Raw genomic sequence first — 23,633 nt, 5'->3', positions numbered from 1 at the left:
TGCCGCGGGGTGTTTGCGGGGGGCTGAGACGCCCTTTGCAGGAGGGGAGCCATGCAGGACTGGAAAGCCCGATGCCACGAGAACGGGGAGATGACAGAGGTGTCTGGAGAGACAAATTGCCCCTCTGATATATGCACCTCGAGCCTCACTAACCAAGAAGGCTCTTAGATACCGGGTTATATGTAAAGCCATACTACGCTCTTCTTGTATATGACATGCCTGGATTCATACCAGCAGCTAAAACCGCAAACTGATTTTCCCCATGAAGTGAGTTCTTGATAGATTTTATGTTTACTATCTAAAACAAAACAAATTACTTAAAGGTAAATGAAAGCTACCTGCAACCGCCTGTGAAAGGTTAAGGTTTACCAYGTCACAGAAAAGCTAGATGACATGCAGTACCTGGCAGTTTCTGAAGACAGAAAGAGACAAAGTGAGTCTGTCTGAGTCAAAATCTTGTTTAAAATCAGTTTTAAATCTTAAATCTCACAAGCCAAAATATCATTTGCTTCTGGGAGTGTTTTCCTTTATGGGCTAGTAGTGTATGGATTAGTTTACCACATTTCAAAAGTTTCCCTTTTTTTGCTCAGAAAACTGAAACCAAAACATCTCAAGTATACTCTTATATTCTCCCATTTAAACACTGTTTGCTATTACTCTTAGTCACAATGGACAGAATCAACTGCATACGAAACACAGTACTCTAAAAGTTGCAAAACTTCAATTAAATCACGTATGACCTATTATTTTTAGTGATCAAAAAACAACAAAAAAAGGAAAACTCTTTATAATTTTGGAGCTCAGCTTGGACTGTACCAAACACCCAAAGAAACTCCCAAAGCCGATCAGCTTTATCCCAACAGGTTCAGCACTCGTCTCCCTTCATCTCCACCACTGTCCTTTTCCAGAAGGCAGAGGTCTCATTACCTGGAAGCGGCAGGCCTCCTCCTGCCACCCACACTGCTCAGCTAGCACTTATTTKGGGGAATGTCACTGATTAGAGGCACATAGTGTACACCATTGCTCTCACACAAAGACCTGAAATGAAAAGTCACGGCTGTTCCCACTGACCTTCCCTAGCTCTCCATTGACCATCTGAATCCAGTATGCAAAGTATACCACAAAACTGATTCTGTTTATCTAGCTGTCTGTCTATCTATCCATCCATCCATCCATTCATCCATCTCTCTCTCTCTCTCTTTCTTTTCTTTAACCTGTAAACTTCAAAAAAATTTTCATATAAGTCAAACTTTCTCTTGAGGGACATCACTCCTTGAAGAAGATCAGGATGTCAAAGCCAGGCAAATTCTTAGCGCCCTTGACTGTTTCTGTTCTCTGACAAGCCCTCCCAGTAAATAATCACAAACATTCATTTCTCTGTAGTTAAAAGCATGCAGACAGTGAGACTAAAATATAATGGCTTTCCACTACTCTTTGCATATACCAATGCTGAATAAAAATGCACTGTGTTGCCTGTAATATGCTTTTCTTAGGACACAAATGTGTACTAGAGTACCACCAGTCAAGACGAAACCCTTGATCCTACTGTATKATTGTAGAGTACTCGCTTTATTAAACTGTTCCCTGGACACTTTTTTCCCTACAAATACAGCTCCTCTCTTCCAAAAGGCACTGTATTTACTGAGTCACTAATAGTCTCCTGAAGCCAAGAAGCACACATACATGCAAGATTTTCACTGGGGTTCGTGTTGCTGAGGGGGGGATATGGGTGTGTGTTAGCAGTGTTGTTATCCCACTTTGCTCRCTGGGTATTCTCCTTGCATGTCTTGCACTGCCCCAGCAAGCTGGTATAACAGTATCTCAAGTACTCTGCCACCATGTGTACCTTAAGCATATTTGCTTCCCATGCGTTAGTGCCCTCTTTGCAGTTGGTTCCCTTAGTAAATTTGGGGCAACAGATTGATTAGGAGGAGAACTGGATAAAGGGAGAACAGCAGGTGGAGGAGGAGGTTAATCAACTTGCCTTTGAGAAGAAAGCGATGACTTTGGTGAGAGGACTGTGGTAGACTGACTGAGAAGGGGCAGCCTGGAGGCTTGTTCCGCCCTTCCTCTCCAAGAACAGAAATGCTGGGAGTGATGTCTGAGCGACTAGAGAAGATGCATGGCAGGTTAGAGAGGTCAGGAAGAGACTGAGAGATTGAGGAGAGAGGAGTGAAAAAGGAGAGGAGAGAGCAATGGCTAGCCACAATGACACGCCTGGGAACCTGTTCAGAGTGGATAAAAATAAATAATTTTGTTTGTTTCTTAGAAGKGGGATGAATGGAACAAAGCTGCACAGGACTGAAATGGGCAGGTTGAGCAGATGGAGTAATAAAAAGCAAAAGTACTTCCAGGGCCATTCAAGGAATCCTTTGGCAGAGAAAAAGCAGCACAGGACTAACTGTGGAAATCACTGGGAAATCTGAGGCAGCAGAGAGATTACTACAGGGCAACATGGTGAGAAACTATTTGTGAACCAAGGAAGCTATTCAAGACTATAAAGACCAAGAGGAACAGCCATTGCTGGGGCAGTCTAAGTGACAGGAAGTGTTGTGCAGGCTTAGTTTGCTTAAGCTGAGCTGGGAGTAGWGGAATACGGGGGAGAGAGAGAAAAGGAAAGGCCAGGGTGGATGCCCTACCAGGAGTGGGGAAAACAGAAAAAGAAATGAAGGAAATTTAGGGAGACCAAAGCATATTGAAAGCTGTGCTGGGATCAGGAAGGGGAGAACATGGCATGGAACAGGGAAATCRGCCAGATGTGCTGGCAATGGCTGCAGGAGATTGCAATCAAGATGAATGAGATGGGAGAGGGAAAGCAGGGCAGTAAATAGTGAGGCAGCTAGTTGAAGAATGACACATTTCTTCCTGGAATGAACAGACAGAAAAGGGGCAGGCTGACAACGAAAGCGAGAAAGCTTAGCGCAGAGAATAAAAACAAGAGAGACTCAGTAAGCTTCACATTTTTATTAACTGGTAACAAAAACGTTGGTGGAAAAGTGCTATACAAAGTCAAACATTTGTGTGTATGTTACCATTACGTGTGGACTGTCGGGCATCTGGGAGACCTGTGCTGGAGCTGTTGTAAGAGCTGTTTTTCTCTGTAACTCTATGTAACCAATTTTGATATTTCAGTTTTCATGAATATAATAAATACTTGCGTGCTTGATAAGGAATATAAAAAATGCTTTTAGGGCTTACAGGTTTGGCACACATTGCAATTACTTACTAGCAACTCTTTTGAGAAACCTGAGAGGCAACCAGGTTGCCTTTCAGCACGGAGGCTCAGCACCCACAAGTCGCCTGTGGAGTTTTGAACTGTGCTGGCTCCAGCTCCTGCTCCACAGCAGCGTTGAGCTTTCAAGTTTTTCATGCTGCTTGTCAGCTGCCCTGCTTGGATTAGCTACTTGTTGACTTCATGATCCCTRTGCTTCAGCAGTCCTCTCATCTCCTTTGCACATCCTGATCTTTTCACTCTCATTTTCAAACAGTGAATTTCCCTCCTCTTCTAAGTTCAAATTTTCCTTCTGACCTTTCTCAAATGTCTGACCTCAAACCCCACCTTTGCTGCTCCAACTTTTTGAATCCATAGAACCCTTGTGCAGACATCTGAGCTCCCTGCTCTATCAGGATGAGACCCCACCAGGCAAGCCATGGGGGAGAAGTGTGTCCAACAGTTTTGTGTTTCTTAGAAGTGCTCAGTGTTTGTTTGCATCTGAGAGAAGCTCTTTTAATAGTGGTCCACAAACTCTGGGCTCTCTGGATACCTCCTAGCACATTTTGCACGGTTATGCTCTTTTTCCTCCTCTTGTAAACCCACAAACCAAACACAGCTGTGTGTAGCCTGTAAGGTGCTGCAAGAGCTAATGCGGGGGTAGTGGTGAGGCAGCCTGCAGTGGGGACCCACCAGAGATCCCCTGTACGGKCATTGCGCATCCCTGCCTTGCACAACAGGCTGGGCCTTCCCCCTCCAGATCTTGCTTCCAGCAATCTTCCGGGCTCTGGTTTCCCCATTTTTTCTCCCTGTAACTTTCCCCCAGGTGATCGAAGCTCCGAAGGGCCTCTCCTTGGGTTTGCCTGCCACTCGGTCCCCTTTTATGCACTCGCTGCCCTTTTACCTTTTATGCACTCAAGTTTTCCCTCATTAGACCCACCCTGTGAACTAGCTTCTCCTTCTGCCTTCACCAAAATGTGTGTGTTTTGAAGCTGCTGCTGCCCTACTGAACAAAACAGAGCGTGATTAGATGAAGGAGTGTGGGATGTGGAAGGCAGTAAGAACYGGGTTTATATTTATTTGTATTTTGGCAAATTTCACAAAATGCTTGCTATCATTTCAATTTCCAGAAAGCTGCAAGTTCAGGCCATTCTTTTCACTGTAACTGTTTTTTCCATGCCAGTTTAAAAAGCAGTGTACTTTCAAATCAGAAGCTAAATATAAGCTTGTGAAACAGGCCCTGCATCTTTCCCCATATTTGGTGATGTCTGACATTCCATAATTATTTTACATAGCTGATTCTTTTCATGAACTTGGCAGCTGAAGAGAGCCACGTCCTTCTGAATAAACTGTAGGAGTTTCTACAGGAATACGAAACAGATTGCTAGTTTTCTCTTAAATACAAAAGACCAATATTGCAACTTTCATTTGAATCTCACAGTTAACTGTTGCATTCCACCTGTGGGAGGTAAAAAACTTCTTGGGTGAGCACTGCTTGTTTTTCAATAGATTATTTTGTAATGCTGTGTTTTGGAAGAAACCTGTATTTTTAAAGGATTGGCTGTTATTAAACAGCATTTACTGCATAAGGGAAACTTATGATGAATTTATTAGCATCTGTGCCAGACCAAACATCTGCAAATTTTAGTGGAATAGGCAAGAAGAAATCAGAATTTTGATCCTGCTTTTCAGCTGGCATTATCATTCAGCTATTTTAAATCTAGTTGAATTATTAAGAATTTACTTTTTCAATATATAAAGCTTAGGGTGAAGTGGACAGACCCAGTTCAACACAGTATTCCACATGAACTAGGCATGTGGATAACACTGTCCTTAAAATACTTGTTTACACATGCTTAAGCACATTGATAAAAGTGGATGATAATTTTAGAAAACCATTGAGGCATATGCTGGCTCTAAATATGCCCAGATGAGTGGTGGGAGACTGTCAGGTTTCAGAGGTTTCAAGCTTCACTTTCACATTAGAAGTACCAGTATCAACCTAGAGCTCAAGAAAAAAGTTCTCAGTTCCACTTCACAACATTTTCCTTGGAAAAAAAGAGAGATTATGGCCAATATTGCCTTAGGTGGCTCATTTTCCAATGCAGCCCTTGCCTGGGGCTGAGCAATTCCCTAGGCAGCGCTTTGCCTCCTGCCTCCTCCTCAAAGCCTGTCCTCCTGTGGCAGAAGTAGACCGGTGCTTTTTYGGTATTCGCTGGGGAAGGAGGTCTCTTGCGCTATTTCTGGTTAGTGCTAAAGCTTGCTGAATTGCAGTTCTCAGCAGTCACGTATTGCTACAGCTGGATTCGACTTCTGCTGTTCAGTTAGCAATTGATGGGGGTTAAAAAGAAATCTGCCACGCCATCAAAATCATCACTATAGTGATATACTCAGGGTGCATACAGACAGCCACGAATGACTGAGTTACTGGGACTTAATGAGTTGCTTTTCATGAGCTGAGTTACAGGAATCTGCCTTAATTAAAGAGTAAAATAYATTAGAAGAGAAGATTATTAAACCTGAAGTATAAAGTGTTTTAACTAATATATCATATTTAACAGGTGGGTAGCAAAAGGTGTTCCTACCTGCACTTACAAAGCCTGAGCTTAGGAGTGCGATTTGGTAAACCGGGGTAATTTGATTGTTTATAGTTGTCCTATTGATATAAAGGCTAAGGATTCAATATATACAGAGGCTGCTAAACTTCAGTAYAGATTGTTTGTTCTTGGAAATAGCTGATGCCTAAGGGATGTTAGGGAAAAAAGATTAATAAAATCTAGTATTACAGACCACATTGAACCGAATTATTTTGCAGACATATTGCATAGGTTTGTGACTAGGCAAACTACTTAACTGATTCAGAAAGTAATTTTAAAAAATATGAAAAAGCAGATATTTGCAAAATGTTGCTGACTATTCTCAGTTAATGCATCTTGGAAGGGCARCGATGATATCAAGACAAACTTAATGAACAGGAGAAATGGTGTGACATAAWCAGGGCATAATTCAGTGAGAACAAGGCTAAGCTTCTACATGTTGGCTGGAATAATCAACTGTGAAAACAGAGCGGAAAGTGCCGGGAAGGATCTGTGAGTTACCATGCACCACAAACCAAACATGTCAACCATTTCATACTGCTGAGAAAAAATCAATGTCATATGGGGATGCATGAGCACAAGTGCCATATCCAAGATGTGTGAAATAATCCTCCTACTCTACCTGGTGCTGCGAGCCTCAGCCTGAATCCTGCGCCCAGTTTTAGGCATCACACTCCAAAGAAGATGTGCAGCAGCCAAAGCGCAACAAGAAAGCTGGAACCCAGTAAGCACAATCTTTGAGGAGATCTGGGATGAAATGGAAGAGGGCTGGATTAGTGAAAGTGGTCCCAAATATGCAAAGAAAGAGGAAATACATTGCTTTCCAGATGCAGTGGAGCATGAGTTGCACTTGAGTTGCAGTGGAGAAACTGAGATCACACATCATGCGAATGCTCTCACGGTGGATAGTGAAGCACTAGGGGAAGCTGTCCAGGGAGGAGTTAAAATACAAACTGGACAAGTATCTGCTAAGAAGGGTGTAACTTTGTCCTGCGGCAAGGTCAGCAGCTGTCTGGAGAGCCCTCTTGGTTCTCTAGTTCTGATGAGAAGCTAAAAATCCTCAGCTGCTATAAACTGGGGAAACTTCATTAATGATTTATTCTAGTAGAGGGCCTTGCCTGAAATCTGCCCAGTGTAAGTATTTTTTTTCTATCTCATTTTTGCTTTTGGCCATGAAATTATGGGAGAGTAATAGCTACAGAGCTACCCTGTTAGCCAGAAATCCTTTAGCCTTCTAAAGGTCAGTTAATCTATGATTTAATCTGATGGTCACCGAAATTAAGTGGAAGTATTTCAGTAGAYCGCAATGGAGGGTGGTTTGTGTCTCTAGCCTTTGGTTACCTTGAGTTAAGCCTTCCCTATAAGCCCAACAGTGTATATAAATCAAATACATTTCAAAATTTATGAAGAATTTTTCTGTTGTACTGCAGGAAAAAAACCTGCCTTTCTAGCTATCTGCTGGTTTAAAATAGTTCTCATGAAAAACTCTAGTATGTCTTTGGTGCCTGCTGTTCACCTGTTGAGGCTCCTGTTCTTCCTTGGGAGATTTTGTGCAGCTAGGAAAGCAAGAGAAATTCATATGAAGTTGGTTGTTACATCCTGACTTTCTCATAGTGAGAGCTGAGTTGTGTATTTGAAACTTACTCTTAGAAAACTGGAACGTTTCAACTAACAAATACCCCCTCCCCCCACCAAAAAAAAGAAAAAAACAACCCAGCATTGGACTATAAAGTTTGGCAAGACTAAAATATAAGTGTGAAACTTCAAAGTTAACCTTATGTCTTTAAAGATTTCAAGTCTCAGCATAGTCACTATCAGTGAATTAAAGATTTGAATGGTTGTCCCAGAAAGCAGATGCCTTGATCCCTAACTAGAGCTAATCTTTCATATTTTTGAGTCACTTTGCCTGGGTACTTTAACTCTTGCAGATGGACTTTTGATTTTATTTCTACTATGCATATTTTCTTTTAACACATCTGGAAATTCTCTGTGTATTCACATAAACTACTTAGTTGGAGGAACAGATTTTTATAATACATGCATAGAAACAAAAGCCACGAATGAAAATGTAAACTTAAGTCAAAAGCTAACCTTCTTTTGACTCGGAGTTCTCGTGCTGTATTTCCTCTTGATTATGGTACAATTTAATTTTTGTGGATGTCATATGAAAATGAAGATTACACACAGCAATTGATACAACATTGTTGACTTCTGTTTGTCACTAATTTATCTTATATGTTAACCGGTAGTGTGATGCACTCAAGCATAGTCTTTAATTAAAGCACGACAAAACCGCACATATAGTATGGGCATGGCAAAGGAACCTGGCACTTCATACAAAAATAACTGTGCTGAAACGTGTCATATTACTATGTGATATGACTAAGTCAGTGGAGACACTTACGCTTGAAATCTGCAGTATTACTGAGCACTGATTTTCAGTTGGGAAAGCTGTGATCAAATCAATGCATGTATTATTCTTCACAAATGAATAATATTGAGAACAAGGACGTATTAGACCCCTACAGTGTACAAAGCTTCTCGCACTGTTTATGAACCAAACACAAACCAAGAGATTGTGAACTCTCCAGAGCTCACTCTTTGTCTCCCATGAAGTCCTTCTGTCTATTCTGATAAAATGCTAAGTTTCTCCACAAGGGCCCTGGTCCACAGACCACCAAAATCAACAGGAGGGTCCACTGAGTTTTGATTAGGAGCAAACTGATTCCCCTGACTTCTTCCTCGTTCTTCCTGTCCTCAAAAAGCTAAACAAAGCAACTCCACAGCCTGCAGTGAGCGAATGTGGTATGAAAACCAGAGGGAGAAGAATGTCAATAGCCATGGCCAAGGGGCTCCAGACGCAACTTGCTCTGTAGCCCACTGATGCCTGTGTTGCCCAGAGCCGTGAGACATGTCGTCGGCGCTACCTGCATGGGTCTGTTCTCTGACCAGGAGGAGGCAAAGCTCTGCACATYGGGGCTGTAAAGTGCTACTTAGCTGCCTCAGCAAACAAAGACTTTCCAAAAGAAAGGCAACAAAGAACTGACTCCTGCACTTATCCCACACACAGGCTCCTGTTAAAGCGCAAGCCAAGAGTAAAACAGCACTGTGCTCTCCAAAGGAGTGAGTGCTCTCTAAATGAAAAATGAAAACAGCCCGTTATCTGCCAAGAAAGCTGACACTGTCGCTCCACAAAGGGGACCTATGCAGAGGTTGCCTTCTGACACTGCTCACCAAAACCATAACGAAACTTCCACAGAAAAGCAACTGTTGAGGTCCTCTCTTGCACAATGCATGGCATTAGCACATACTTGCTCCTTGCTACCACGTGGGCACTGTGTCATACAGTAGGGTGCTGCACAACACCAGAGCTCCCGGGAACAGCTTTAATGTCCAGGTATGGTACAGATGTTTTTATAAGCAGAGGCAATGTGGATTTGGTACGCTGCAGCGTTACATGACTAGATACTGGGACTCACACAGCAATGCTTCTCTATTTGCTGGGAAATACATCAAGGAAGCACAAACACACAAAAGAGAGAGTAGTAGGAGATAGTTACCTAACATGATGAAGGGGATTCCCAGGAAGGTGGAATTGTATTTCCCACCAGTGAGATTGATGATTCCAGCTGCAGTCAGAGTGGCAAGGGTCACGGTCAGCAATCCCAGCAGGCCAAGCCAGGGCTTGCTGCGGACACAATCCTGCATGCAGCAGCAGAGAATGGCCAAGGTGACCACAAGGGCCAAGCTCGTGATCAGATAGCGTTCTGACACCCTGCTAGTCTTCTGGAAATCCTCCTTCAGCGAAGAAGAAGTGAAAGGATACATTTTGATTTTCCTGTTAGATTTCTGGAAAAGTTCAACAGTGTCACAAAAAATGGATTCCCACTTTTCCGCCACCATGTCATTCAAGGAGTTGATTGCCTGCAAGTAGTAGGTGAGCTGAATGGCTTCTGCAGACTTCACCCGGTCTTTGCTGTGCACAGTAACCCCACCAAGCTGATGCCCGTTATACACTTCCCTGCCATCCTTTAAGTGAGTAATTGGATATGTGATCGCAAAATTAGTTCGATTAGAAGAACGAGCAGCCTTTAATTCCTCCAGTACATGCACTATGTCGTCCACTATGCATGTCTTGTCATTGTTCAGGATACATATATGGGCAAACGTGTAATTGAAACCAGGTCTTTGAACTTGGATCCTGGTCACAGCAGAGTGCAACTACAAGGGAAAGAGAAATCACACACGTTATTCATCAGTTCATCTTGCACAGAAGCAGCCAGAACAACAGTGGCGTGTGACCTCGGTCGCTTTCCTACTTCATCTAAGCAACAACAACAAAAGTTCTGCAGTATTAATAGCACACTTGCTGCAAAAAAGGAAGCATGCATTAAAATAGCAGTATTATTCTCCTCTGTCCTTTACTGATAACTCAGGTATGTTGTGACTTGCATATGTGCCACGTGCATCTGCTCTTCAACCCCTCTAAATAAGCGAACTCAAAAGGCCTGGAACTTCACTTTCAAGTGATCTAACAAATATAAAAGGGATAGCTACAGCATGACCATATTTGGGGATGCTCTCATACTTGTGATTGCCAAATTACTTTCTCAACAGATAAACTTCAGGTACAGAACGCAGAAAAGCAATGTGACCATAAATACCACTAACATGGGATGTAATGGGAGTCTATCAGTTGGCAGTGGAAGAGGATTAGCACCTTCTGAGAATAAAGGACAGACTACAGCTGCATGGCTTAAATGTGGGGATTGTCGGCATAGCAGGAATAARACAGCTGACATTAATTAATTTGCCCTCTTTTTTTCCCCATCAATCCTTAGCAAAACTGAGAGCGAGAAGTAATACAAGCGACTGACATTAGTTTGCTCGTTCTCTCTCTTGCAGAGTTTCTGTTAATCAGAAAAGGCCCCAATCTTAGGGGCTGCAGGTTATTATCTTTTATTATGTTGGTATAGTAACTTTTATTGCAGCCTCCCTTTTACATCATTTTGCATCTCTGAAATTTTTCATCCCTGAGCTCTGACTCAAAGTGCATTCAGTTATTTGTGACCATCACAATGAATTTCAGTCAACACAGAAGAAGCAAGAAACCTGAAACATAGGAAGGAAATAGTCCAAATATAGTAGGGTTCTTGCAGTATTTTTTKGGGAAAAAAAAAAGAATTCTTTGCTAATGTTAGGAGTCTTACAAAGAGCAAGCTGGTTTTTTGCCTATTTTTCTTTCTAAAGGTGTAGGCCAAGACCACCACCATCATCATTTACTACGTTCCATGCTGCTCTAGTTGCACAAAGAGTACTAAGAGCTTCTATAAGGATGCTGCTGAGGCCAAGGCTATGTTATCCACTGCCAGAAATTTGAGTAGACTTTGTCTGTCGCTCTACATTGGCAGATCTGCTTCAAGCAGCCACAAAGTTCAGGAAGGGGCTCCCCCTGCATGGGGGCATGCGGGCACCTGAAACTCCAACTGCCGGGGGCCCCCACATGCCTCTGAGCATCTGCTTTCTGCTTGGCTCAGTGAAATATGAGGTATCGACATGATGGTGCAGAAGGCGGCCAGCGTACACCCCTTTYGCTGACAACTCTATGAACTTCAGAGTCCGTATTCAGCGATGACTTTCAGCTTCACCGCAGGGGCCAGGTGAATCTTGCTGGTGCCATTTTTCACAAGGGCTAATGAAAGGGGAGAAATCAGGTGGGGAGCCTGTGGCTGGACTGGGCAGCGAAATATGAGACAAATTCACCCTCAAGCACTGGCTCACAGCTCCTCCCAGAAAAAACAGGCAAACACCGGCCAGCGGAGTGCTTCTGGGACTAGGAAAACCCAAGCAGCTTGAGATACCTTGCCAACCGTGTCTGCTTGTGTGGCCCCATCCACTGCTCTGGAGGTGAACAAATGAACATTAGGTCCATTCTGAAGAAATGCAAATTTTATCATTAGGTCCATTTTATACAGAGCAAATGGACGTAGGAGCATTGCCAAGGTCTGGCAATAAACCCAGGCCTTTCCAGACAAGGAAAAGCCCTCCTTCACCTGTAAAGTGGGGAAACCATAACTCATCTGGGAAGCTGAAGAACTGAATTAAGAGTGTCTCTAACTTCCTTCCTTAAAGGGCGAATTACTATTTTCTGCCTCCAGATTCTGAGCAAGACAGAGAGAATTGGCTAAAGGGAAAGAATTTCTTTCTTTCTTTTTTTTTTTTTCTGTAAATGCATATGCAGTTTCCACTAAAATTCAAAGCGGACAAGAAATTCTTACACACAGTGAAGARGCTGTGACTGGGTGATATTTAAGGGAACTAGTTACTTCTGAAGAAAAATGCAGATTAAAAAATAGGAGACGGTGTAGACTATGGCAGTTGAACTTACACTCAGCTGGTGATGATGGATGAATTGCCTAATCATCTTGGCTAAAATCCTGCATCTGTTCAACTTAATGACTCGTACTGACTTTTGTGTGATATTTCAGACCTATTTGCAGAGCTCCCCTCCCCCCCATACATATCTATTTTATCTAATATTAATATTAGATAAAATTATTAGACATATCTAATTATCTTGTAATACATTACACAACTGGTGATAGACATAGCTTCAGTTAAATTGCCTCCATGCTCAGGGTGTTTTGATGTCACACAAGCTTCCTATACTTCTAGCTTGTTTCTCTAGGAGCGTGGGGGTGTATTTTTCCACATTTGTGTAGCTTTTATTTCCCACGTAACAACAGTTCAGTATCAGCAGCAGAAAGACAAGTTTGAGAAAAGAACTGAGCTAACAAATGTTTTCACAATACTGGAAGAATACAATACCTTGCCATGGTGAGCAGGAAATTCTCCATCATGGAGTGAGCACAATTAGCTGTCTGTGCAACAGCTTAGAGGTTCTTGCACAGCTTTCTTCTAAAACAACATAAATGAAAAGATTCCCAAGCACATGCCAGAGAAATGAGCCAGTACAGGGAATTCTTCCCATCCTTCCAGTCTGTCTCTGCAAAGTTCTGCTTTGCAAGAGCTGTTCTGGGGGCCTGAACTTCAAATGGATGTTGTTATAGTTTCAGGAAAATGTCCTGATTTACTGAAATCAAAAGTAGATATCTGATTTTAAATTTATTACAATGGCAGCGCACCGTATCTATTTCATYGACAAAGGTTGTAAAATCAAATGTCATATAGAGAAGTGTGGCCGAGGACAACTGGCAGCAATGGAAGGAATTTACTGCCTGTATTAGATTAAGCATACAACTCCTTCAGAAACGATCCATCAAATGACATAATGCAGAAGAAAAGAAACTGCCATACAAGATCAAACAAGGTGTGTTGCTATTTACCTACTCTGCCTCACTGCTGTATGCGTTTCCTTCTACATCTGAAGCACATTCTTTTAATATTTAGGTTATAAAATAACCTCATCTGTCACAGCAGTTATTTTATCTTTAGTGAAAGGCTAGAAGCTAAATGTCATACTTAAAATACTCATTTCTTCTTGGAAACTATCATTTCAGCTTCAGGAGCGAGTTCCTGCCGTGGCGGCAGAGCGTTTGCGACGACGCTGCGGCGCACCAGCGGGGCCGGAGGCTCCCCGGCCAGGCAGGAGGGGCTGGACGAAGCAATCGCACGGCACCCGGCGGGGACCTGGCTGTCGACTTCCCCGCAGCGCGGCTTGCCAAGGAGGCACCGGGAAAGGCAGGGGAGCAGCCAGGGTGTGCTGTGTCCTGGCAAACGCCGGGCAGCCTTGCAGCCCCGAGCGCCTGCTGCAAGCGGGTGCGCTTCAGAGCAGCTCTGAGGCTCTCAGCTTTGCCAGCTTTTGCCGCAGCCCCCGTTTGGCCTAGGATCGGAGACAAGCAGCCAAAGAGGACCAAAACCTTCCGTGCCCCCTGTCCCACCGAAGCGGGCCAAGCGCTGCCTGACGTGCGGGAGGAGGCACCTTTGGGAGCGCTGACTCACACTTTCATCCTCACGGCAAACAGGCAAATATGCTCTTTTCCCTGCAATTTGCCGCTTCAAACCAGATCCTAGAAAACCAGCCGGGGGCTTCAGTGCATTTTGCACAGGTCAGAGCAGCGCTGCAGCATCATCGCAGACTGTTTCCCTTGCTGGTCTGCGTTAGCCCCTGCGTCGCTAAGCTGCTGCCTCTTCTCCACATCCCACGGCACTCATAGCTCCCCTGCCTTGCTGTAAACATGCAGATTTTTTCCACTAAAATCCAGAATCCACATCCCTGGTTGCAGGCAGTGGGTTTCCACAAAACCCACCGGCCTGAAGAGGTTATAAAAATATGTGGCATGAATTTAGGGGGCTACTCTGTTTGCAATTTGGTTTGGATATGATACACCACGATGAAACTTTAGTTTGCTAACAAATGGTAAAGACTGTTATTTAATGTGGACAACATTAGCATCTTTTTCCTCAGGGCTGCAGTTTAAGTAACTACATTCCAAATAAATCTGACACCTAGCGCTGGGACAACAACTCATCACCAGGTTCTCCTTTATCCAGTTGTTTTCTTATCCTTACTGATCCTATTAGTTGAAAGGGAGAATTAATGGAATAATAAAAGCTGCACAAATAGTTTTTCTTGACAGCAGACATGTACTGCTTGTTCATCGCTTACAGCTTTTTCAGTTAACTAACAGTGCAAGTAACCGAAAAGCAGTTTACTGCTGAGGTACTAGAGCACGGCAGCAGGAGAACTAAACAGGATCATCTCTGCTTACTTGCCGTGATGGCATCCCGCTTTTGGCCTTTTCCCTGAAAGTGCTCAGTCATGAGATAATAACCTACACCTATCGCTCTTCATCCTTGTTTAAACAGTGACYGCCACTTGCAATTCCCCTTTCCCTTCTGAAAACAGTCCTTATGCATATCCTGTACCATGATGGAGATTTCTAGAAAGGACAACATTTTCTCTTCCTTCAGCCTGTTTGCCATTTGCATTTGACAACATCTTGGTCCCAGTCTTTGTTTACTCTTAGTCCCATGCCAACCGATTTATTTATTTTTGACAGATCGAAGGTGGCTCCAACTGGGAGGTAGACCCCTTGGTGCAAGGAGCCTCCAAGTAAAGGCTATTCGCATTTCACATCTCCACATCGATCGCTGTTTCAGTCTGAGATGTAGCCGACAGATGAGAGATGGGCTAAATCTCCCTGCCCTATCATTTTTTTGACTGTGGGCCCAGGAGGGGATGCCAGGAAGCAAAATGCAGAATCCCTGCACTGATCCTGGGCTAAACCGTTTGCCCCAGGGCCTCCGAGCACCACAGCTGCAAAGTTTTCTTAAAGCTATTTTTGCCCACTGGTATTCCTGCCTGTGCCATAAACGCAGGCAGGCACATGCTGAGAACCAGAGCCGCTCAGCATGCTCTGTTTTGGTTTCCCGCGATTGCGAAGCCCTGCACCAGCACCAGGCTCTGCAAAAGGCCCCTCCAGTGAGCTCTGCACAACTTTCAGCATCGACAGCAAAGCAGAAACTGAAGGCAAAGGGTTGTACTTAGAGCTGTATCCTCAAGACAGAAATCTTGGTTTTACTCTTAAGCCATTCAAAAGACCCAGGGAGCCATGAGAGGGGGCCAGGAAAACCTCTAGCTCCTTCCATTTGTTTAAAAGTCCTGCCTTTAATTAAAAAGTGAGTGCACACTGTCAGACTTTTTTTTGTCAATTTAATAAGGAAACAAAAAAACTCTGCAGMATTCCTGTGAAGCAAACAGATCCCATCCCAGCAGGGAGGGCTTAGAAACTGCTGATTCATTTGCAAAATGGTCCAATCCCAGAAATCCTTTAAGTCCACGTTATATAATCTGCTACCAGGATCAAAGCTATAGTCAAACAGAATGAGGACTGAAGAACCAGAAATGGTAATTTGTGCCTGGCAGAGACTCTCCTTGCTGGCAGAGCGGTTTTGCTCCCAGGGAAACTCCACTGCAAGGGAGCAGCAACCTTCAGCTGGGCGCCTGGGTTTTACGCAGCTCCTCTCCCAGGCCAGGGAAAGGTGGTCTSGCTCCCCCGGATCGCAGCAGAGCTGCCACCAACATTTTTAATATTAAGGAGGCATAAAGCCAGCTTGCGGTTATTATAGTGCAAAAAATGTGTTTGGTTTAGCTGTTGAGCAGTGATGTGCAGTGTTTTATAGGTGACATTACTCATCATAAGGACTTGACTATGCTTTGTTACTTGACATATAGTCAATGAACAGCCAACTAGATAAAGCTAGCTAAATTTAAGTTTTTCTTCCTGTGTTGCAAATGAACCCGCACATACAGAGTCATGTTTTACTCATGAGAATCAGGTCTTTGCAATGTCACATTACATTGTGGGTTTTTTTGCTGTCWTCTATGTAGTCTTGCAATTTGTGTCTTATGGTTGGAATTAAAAATGAACTTCATTTTAGTCAGTGGTGCCAACTTTTAAAATTTTATTGTCATTTTCTGGTGTTTCTTTGAGCCCTAGAGCCTAAAGTATTGTGGGGTTTTTTTGAGAATCTTGGCTTTCATTAGAAAAAGAAATGCCTGATCTCACAGTTATGGAGGAAAGCCTGAGAAGGCCCCAAAATAAAGCAAAGAACAAACTCATTATGTATTAATGCTTAAAAACTCATCACTGTTTTGGGCTCCTGCTTTCTACTTTTTCAGTTGGAAGACAATGAATTAAACATAGGCTTCATTTTTCTGTAAAACTGGTTTACTGTTTGGTAATTTTTACAGGTAACTTGTGCCAAAGAAAACAAAGAGAAGGAAAAACTTTTATTGGATTGCTATAAACATCTCCTCTTTTTGTATGATCTCAGTAGTCTTTGGCATGCTCTATCTTTGCAGAGTGCTTTTTTATTCACTTCAAGAGACTGCCTCAGTTAAAAAGCAAAACGGTTGTATGAGAGAAAAGACTTACACAGCTCCCAGCTTAATTCACAAAAGAAAACACTCGGCGTACTTTGCAGACATGGACAGAATGAAACTATTCATAACGTACTTCAGCCAGGAAAGGGTGCAGGTGGGGAAGGCAAGGTGGCCTTTCAGTGGGACTGGGCTCTGCTGTCACCCAGCTACCATGCCTCCAGGACAGGGGGCCAAGCCAGGCTGATGGCCACCGTGTCCTGAGCAAGCCATTCTGGCGGAGGGATGGAGACTGCGTGTGCAGCCGACGGGTGAAGCCAACAGATCGTGACGGCTCAGAAAAAAACATGAGAAATTGTAGTTGGAGAGGAACCTTACGGGTAGCTGGGCTCTTTCTCTAGCAGTCGCACAGACAGATTTCCTAAATAGACTCTAGTTTCTAAAAGAGGATGCTAATTATTTAAGCTGTGTATTTTTACAATTAGTTTGGTCAGCTATCCAAAACATAGTGAGTAACAATTATTTTTTTTCAAACAATTTTTAATGTAAATAAAATCTAAAAAATGTGTGAAATACAACTCCTCAACATATGGACCACTATTAGTGCTTGAACATGTATGCTGGTGGATATGTGTGCATTTATATTTCTATCGACTTTCTTGACAGAAAATTGCTAGAGATAATTTTTCTTTTCCAAAGTGGAAAAGCTTCTCCAGTCACCACGGTCTTCATTGCAACCAYCGCCCCGGCAATGCCATCTGAATTTGTTTCACTGAGCTAAGGACACTCTGGTTTGGCCAGTGTATTTTCAGTCCTACTGCTCCAGGAGGACATGATGCAGAAGCAGCAGAAATCCTGCTGGGGAACTTGGAATGGGATCATTTCTTAGGACCAGAATCAAGTATTTTTGTTGCTGATCTCACATCAGTTCTACAGGTGGACTTCGCTCCCCAGACCTCTCCATAAACATCTTTCAATTCTTAAAACACTTTTCAGGAGAGCTGGGAACAGGGCACAGACTCTTATCCAGGCCTCCTCCAGCATAACGCTTCATCACACGAGAGGTCAGCTCTGACCTTCCCACGCGGGCAAGGCCACACGACACGGGGCGGTCGGCACCTCCAGCACGGACAGCCTGGGGCGGCTCCGAATCGCTGAGCGGGGGTCGGCTGGCCGAAAGCGCCCGGGAGGGCAGCACGGAGCCGCYGCGGCTCCCTGGCGTCTGCGAACTTCACGACTTCTGCTCCGGCCCGAGCTGCTCCGCAGAGGCCAAACTCCCTCGCGTGCAGAAACGGCACCGAGCTCCTGCCCCCGCCGCGGCCACCAGCTCGGGGCAGGGGCTCTGCGCGTGTTTCCGTGTTGTCCTTGCAGCGCGCTATTTATTTCCCTTTCTCCCTGGCTGCGCCTGTATCTTACCTGGGTATCTTAATTCTCATCTGTTTTCGCATAAGATACATTTTAGCCCTGCAGCATTGTGCTGCTATGACAACAGGCTTGCACTTCTGCTGCTTTCACACCCTTGTTTTTCTTATATTGGGACTCTTCCCCTTGTCTTACAGCCTTGCTCTGAAGACACAACTTCATCCTTCATTTTTCAGCAAATTCACTACTTGTGCAGTTGACTACTTGCCTAGAAGTGTTTTTAGTGCCTGAGCTACACAGAAAAGGTGAAAATAGACTATATCCATGGCTAGATCCGCCGTTTACTGTCTGTGTCCTGGCACTTAGAAGTAGCCAAAGTTGTAAAACGACGGGTACCTGCTGTTAGCCAAAATCACAACAGACCTACTTTTCAGCTGTGCTGAACAACCAGAGGTTCCACTGACTTTGAAAATAAAGGCTTGTGTGTGCCACTCTTGCACAGCAAARCAATTAGAAATACCATAAACACGGAAACATAAATACAGTTATCTCCTTCATGAGTTTCTTCACCCAGAGAAAATGAATGTGGAAATCTGGCAAGACAGCAGACAGAGCACGGAGGCATATGTATTAACACAGATATAATAATTAAAAAACAGGGAGAAGAAATAAAACCCAAATAGTTATGATGGCTACAAAATTCTGAAGTTAAACCATTTTGTTTTGCAATAGTCGTACGTTGTGTAGTTCTTCAATAAGTGTGTCCTTTATATAAATATCTATTTTGACTACTTGCTTGCATGTGCAAGTAGATATTCAAGTAGTTATCTAGCTCCAGTGATGGCCAGCTTATGAGAGGCACCGCATAAGCACTGTCTTTGAAAATCTGCACTTAAGAAAGACAGGCATCTTTAAAAGAAACCTCCCCCCCCCAGATCCTCCACCCTACATCTACGGATTTTCATACTGGTAAACTGTAAATACAGTCACTTTCAGTAAGGCATGCTACATTTTATTCCTTTTTCATCTTTGTGTCTTGTCACCTTAAGCAGAGTTTTCTGGCAAAAAAATATTAATATGGTGTTAATGTTATTATAATGTAAGGGGAAGAGAAGAATTTTTTTTCTGCAAAAAGAAATATATTTTTAAAAAGTGTGTTGAWGTATAGTACAGTTAACTCACTGTAATTATGAAAGAATGAACAGGCAGGCTTATAAGGATGAGTGTCTCAAATTTCAGCTAAATCAGAATAAATTTATTTTTGAGGCTTAAAAAATCTGTCTAGATCTGTATTGCCATCAACTCTGTATCCCTTTAACCTTTCAAGTTTCTAGCTGCAAGTGAAAATATCACAGTGAAATTGGAGGGGGCCGCTCTTATACTATTTTTAGATTTGATTCTAGACTTAAATGATTTATACAGGATTTACATAAGCATCTGAACTTTTGCATGATGGTCTGCACCAAATATCCAAATTATTTTTGTTTCGCCAACTACTTCTTTAAATACAAGAGTAAAAACACACTTTCTTCAACTAGGTGTTTTCATTTCATCTCTCTCTCTCTCTCAGGAGGGAAATCTTGAGGAAGAAAGGTCTTGGCCTGGCAGCGCAGGATGCCAATGCCCTCTGCTCAGTCACGGAGCAGGCACAGCAGGCAGCAAATTCCATTACTGCCCCCCCAGAGCACCCCGGTCTGAAGGTGCATCACTTGAGTACCTGCGACTCTGCAAAGCTTTTTGTTGGCTCACCCATTCAAGGCCAGAGACTCAGGACAGGTTTAGGTTCTCCCCCTTCCTATTTTCTGCAAATGACGAGGCAACTTGGAAATGCAATGGGCAGCAGGTACAGAAAGGGTTTAAGTGTTTATGGGGAGAAGTATGAGAACTATGGATGGAGACTGACTGCTACACACAAAAAAAAAAAAAAAAAAAAAAAGGGTAATCAGCACAGTCTTCAAATCAAAACTATTATAGATAAGGCAGCCACATGCCTCCCTGCTAATTGACAGGAGAGAACTTGTGCGGAGCAGCTTGTACATTCAGCAAGAACTGCCACCGTCATGTGAGCAGCCAATATCGCACTAACATATGCACGCTGTCAGCGGGGAGCCCTGCAGCATCTACTGCTCTGGGAGCCTTGCTTGAAATCTGGGCCCGAGACAGGCGTGAGGCTGTTCTCTTTACTAAATCTCTTCCCAGTCAGCCACAGAAGTATCACGCAGTAGTGGTAAGAAATAATTTATCCGGCTGATAATGCGCCCACTAGGAATTGCAGTAAGTCAACCAGGGTATTTTAGGGAAGCCACCAAAGAACTTATTAGTTTATTAGTTAAATAATTAATTGGGATATTAGAGTTATTACCTTCTGTCAGTATCGGCTACATTCCAATTCCAGTTGCTCAGACCACAAAACTTTGTACCTCATTACTGAGGTTATGATAACGGCAGCTCACTTCCTGCGCTGCTGAAGCCAGGGAGAAAACTCCTTCTCCTTCCCTTGTCATGCGACCAGGGAAACACGCGCAGTTCAATGCTCATCCCCTTTCCTCCCTGCCTGGTGAGGCAGATGTGGCGGGTAAGGAAACCCAGAAAAAAATGCCACCAGAGGTGCCTGTCAGGGCAATCTCTGCGTGCCTGCTGCCAGCGGGTGGAGATGCAGCAACAGCCATATGGGAGGAGGCAGCGTCCAACCTGATGCCTCTTCTAAAGCAAAATTTCCTCCTCAGCGAGGTCGTTCTTCTTTGCAAAAGGGAAGATATGCAAATGCTGCCATATACAGTCTGCTCTCACTGTACCTACACAGTAGCATTTATAGGAATGTAGCCGGGATTACTCCCTGTACACTTACTACTTTCACCCAGGACACTTATTTACAAGCACTGCACTTTGAATTGGCTGTTTCGGGGCTGGGTCAGATACTTTTCAGATGTCTTTGCTCCCTTCTCCCCTCCAGGCAACTGGATACGTATATGAAAACCTAGATGGACAGACTGCTCCCTTTCTCCTCCTCTCGCTCGTGCTGTTGACACAGAACAATGTAACCCTGTGTCACCACGAATACAATACTATTGGGACCTGGGAGCTCCCCTTCCTATTTTGCTGTGTTTTSACCCACTGGGCCATCCGCATGGTTCCTTAGGCAGCTGTCTGACCCTGGCTCTGCCCACAGAGAAATAATCAGGACAGAGACATAATCACTTTGCACAAGATATACTGGAATTAATTGGATAAGTAAAGAGTTGGAAATAATGCACCAAATATGCCTGACAATGTCAGATTACCAGTAAGTAAACAGTCAAATGGCAATGGTGTTTCATTATCTCCCTAAATGAAAAATAATCAYTTTGTTGGCAAATTCTATCTATTAAAAATGAGGCAGTGTTAAATCCTGACAAAACTTTCCAAGTTACAGCTTTTTTTTTTCTGTTGATATGATAAATTTTTGCATAACTTTGCTTGTGGAAAGATTCAGAGTAACATTTATTTGTGTGTCACTATGCTATTGATAAAACTACAGATCTCTAGGGAAAGCAATACAGAAAAAAAAAATCCATTATCATTGTTATCCTATGACTGAGTAAATGTGCACATACTGGATGTGAATGCAGTTCACAGGAAAATGAAGGAATGAAAATTGTCTCTCTGGAGTTTTCTCATTTGCCAGTAACATTTCTGTTACTGTACTTAGTGAGTCTATGCTCATTAAATCTATTTGCTGATTACTGTTGGGAAAGATGTCAACAGCAAAAAAAGGAAAACATAAAATACTGAGTAACTCTGTACTATAGTTCTGTGCAGGGCTACAGTGGAAATAAAATAAAAATGAATGCCTTGTAACAGTTACTTCTGTGCTTAAAGAATGAGATATCCCCAGAGTCTCTTAGAACAGGTATTTGCATCTACCTTCTCATTTTAGAAGAGACACTCCTTCCAACTTAAAGATATTAACATTGCCTTTTGTATGGTCCGACAGTTTGACATTCAGGAGGAAAAGGAAAAGCAATGCTGAGTCTCTGGGGTTTCCAAAAGGRAAGAGTGTAAACGTGCAGCCCTCCAGTTGCTCAATGCTGAAGGTGCACAAATTCAGATAGCCACACCTCTAGGTATTTGTAAACGTTCTCTTCTTTCATGACTTGACTCTCTCAGCATACAATTTTTGCATCTGTCCTCCCTGTTTTTCCTTCAAGGAATGCTCAGAACTACTGCGGTGTAAACTACAAGACCAGCTCCAAGAAATTTAGACTTCCGACATGTTATGACATACTATCCAAGCAGATGTCCTGTGCGACTGTTACATACCCCACATCGTCTAAGCGACATGAAAAGATGATGCCCAGTGTATACATAACTTGAAACAGCAGCACATCACACGCCAGTCTGCACCACACTTCCAATCTACAGCTGAACTGCATTTTTTCTTAACTGATGAAAACAGCATTTTTTGCAATAGGTTTGGAAGGGAGGGGAAAAATTACTGACCGCTAAAAATAATCAACTGAATCATGTTATTTGCTTTCAAGAGCTGTGGAAAGGCGCTTTCACGACAGCCTGCACTAGGCAAAAGTGCAGTACACACGCAGCAGCCCCCCAAAATGTTCTCGGTGGCTTGGCAGATTGGTACCTAACTGCTTCTGAAGTTGGAGTTTATCAAACCCCGAGCTGCCTTAACTCGGGAGCACGACTGCAAGATGAGTGCGGAGGGACTGGAAAAATTGTTTCCACAAGCAACCTGCCATTCTCATTCACCCAAAGCAAACAAAAAATAATTAAAAAAAGGACAAAACACAGCAGCAGCAGCAACAACAACAGAAAAAGCGCACCCCCTTCGCTGTGGCTTTCTCTGAGGTAGCAAGGGGGAGAGAGAGGTTTCAGAGCTCCCTTAAAAAACGGGTAGTCATCCCAACTGTTGCAGGGATGCGACTTCGCAGCTGTGCGCGCCGCGTCTCTGGCAGGCAGGCACACGCCAGAATGCAATGTATATGCGCACGCAGTTACATATATATATATAGATATATACGTGTGTGCGCGTGTGAATGTATGCATGTATGTATCCGTGCAGCTGCGGCGAGGTGCCGAGGATGCAGAGCCGGGCGGGGGTGGGTGGGGGGGCGGCGGCGGCGGGGACGCGGTTACCTTGAGGATGAGCTCGGTGTGGTGCTGGTCGAGCATGTTGGCCTTGCGGAAGGAGGTGATGATCACCCGGCCGTAACGGCCCGGGGTCTGCAGGTCGGAGTAGAGCCGGTGCTTGGAGCGGTTCACGGGGAAGAGGCTGTTGACGAGGCTCCGCTCGATCTTGGCGAGGCTGTGCGCGGGGGCCAGCAGGTGCTCCACGCTCTCCTCCACCTGGTAGCGGCTGAAGCTGGCGCCCAGCAGGATGGAGATGAGCACGGGCGCCGAGGCGAAGAACACCGGGTGGCTGGCGACGAAGTGCCCGAGCCGGGAGAAGCACGTCCCCAGCCCCCTGTGCAAGACCTGCCGCAACATCCTAGTGCGGAGGGCGCGCAGGAGGGACAGCGCCGCGCCGGGGCCGCCGCACCTGCCCCACGGCCCCCGCCAGACCATGGGGCAGCCCCGCCGGCCGCGGCTGCGGGGGGGCGGGGGCGCTGTGCGTGCGCCT

General features: G+C 44.1%; 1 protein-coding gene across 1 annotated transcript in view; it reads right to left on the bottom strand.

Annotated features, from left to right (window-relative positions):
- Positions 1-23,585, bottom strand: part of PTCHD1 (patched domain containing 1) — a 39,353-nt gene extending 15,768 nt beyond the window's left edge. Inside the window, exons 1-2 of the mRNA XM_085302072.1 lie at positions 23,150-23,585; positions 9,369-10,029 (exon numbers count right to left, since the gene is read on the bottom strand). Of these exons, the coding sequence (XP_085158198.1) occupies positions 9,369-10,029; positions 23,150-23,578 (1,090 nt within the window). The 5' untranslated portion in view covers positions 23,579-23,585. The remainder of the gene's footprint in view (positions 1-9,368; positions 10,030-23,149) is intronic.
- Between the last annotated feature and the right edge of the window lie 48 nt (positions 23,586-23,633).

The sequence above is a fragment of the Rhea americana genome, unplaced genomic scaffold (genome assembly GCF_003343005.1).
Source record: "Rhea americana isolate MKP2758 unplaced genomic scaffold, rheAme1 scaffold_184, whole genome shotgun sequence".
NCBI classification, from domain to species: Eukaryota; Metazoa; Chordata; class Aves; order Rheiformes; family Rheidae; genus Rhea; species Rhea americana.
Note: the sequence above shows the minus strand (reverse complement) of the source record. Positions and strands in the feature narration are given on the sequence as shown.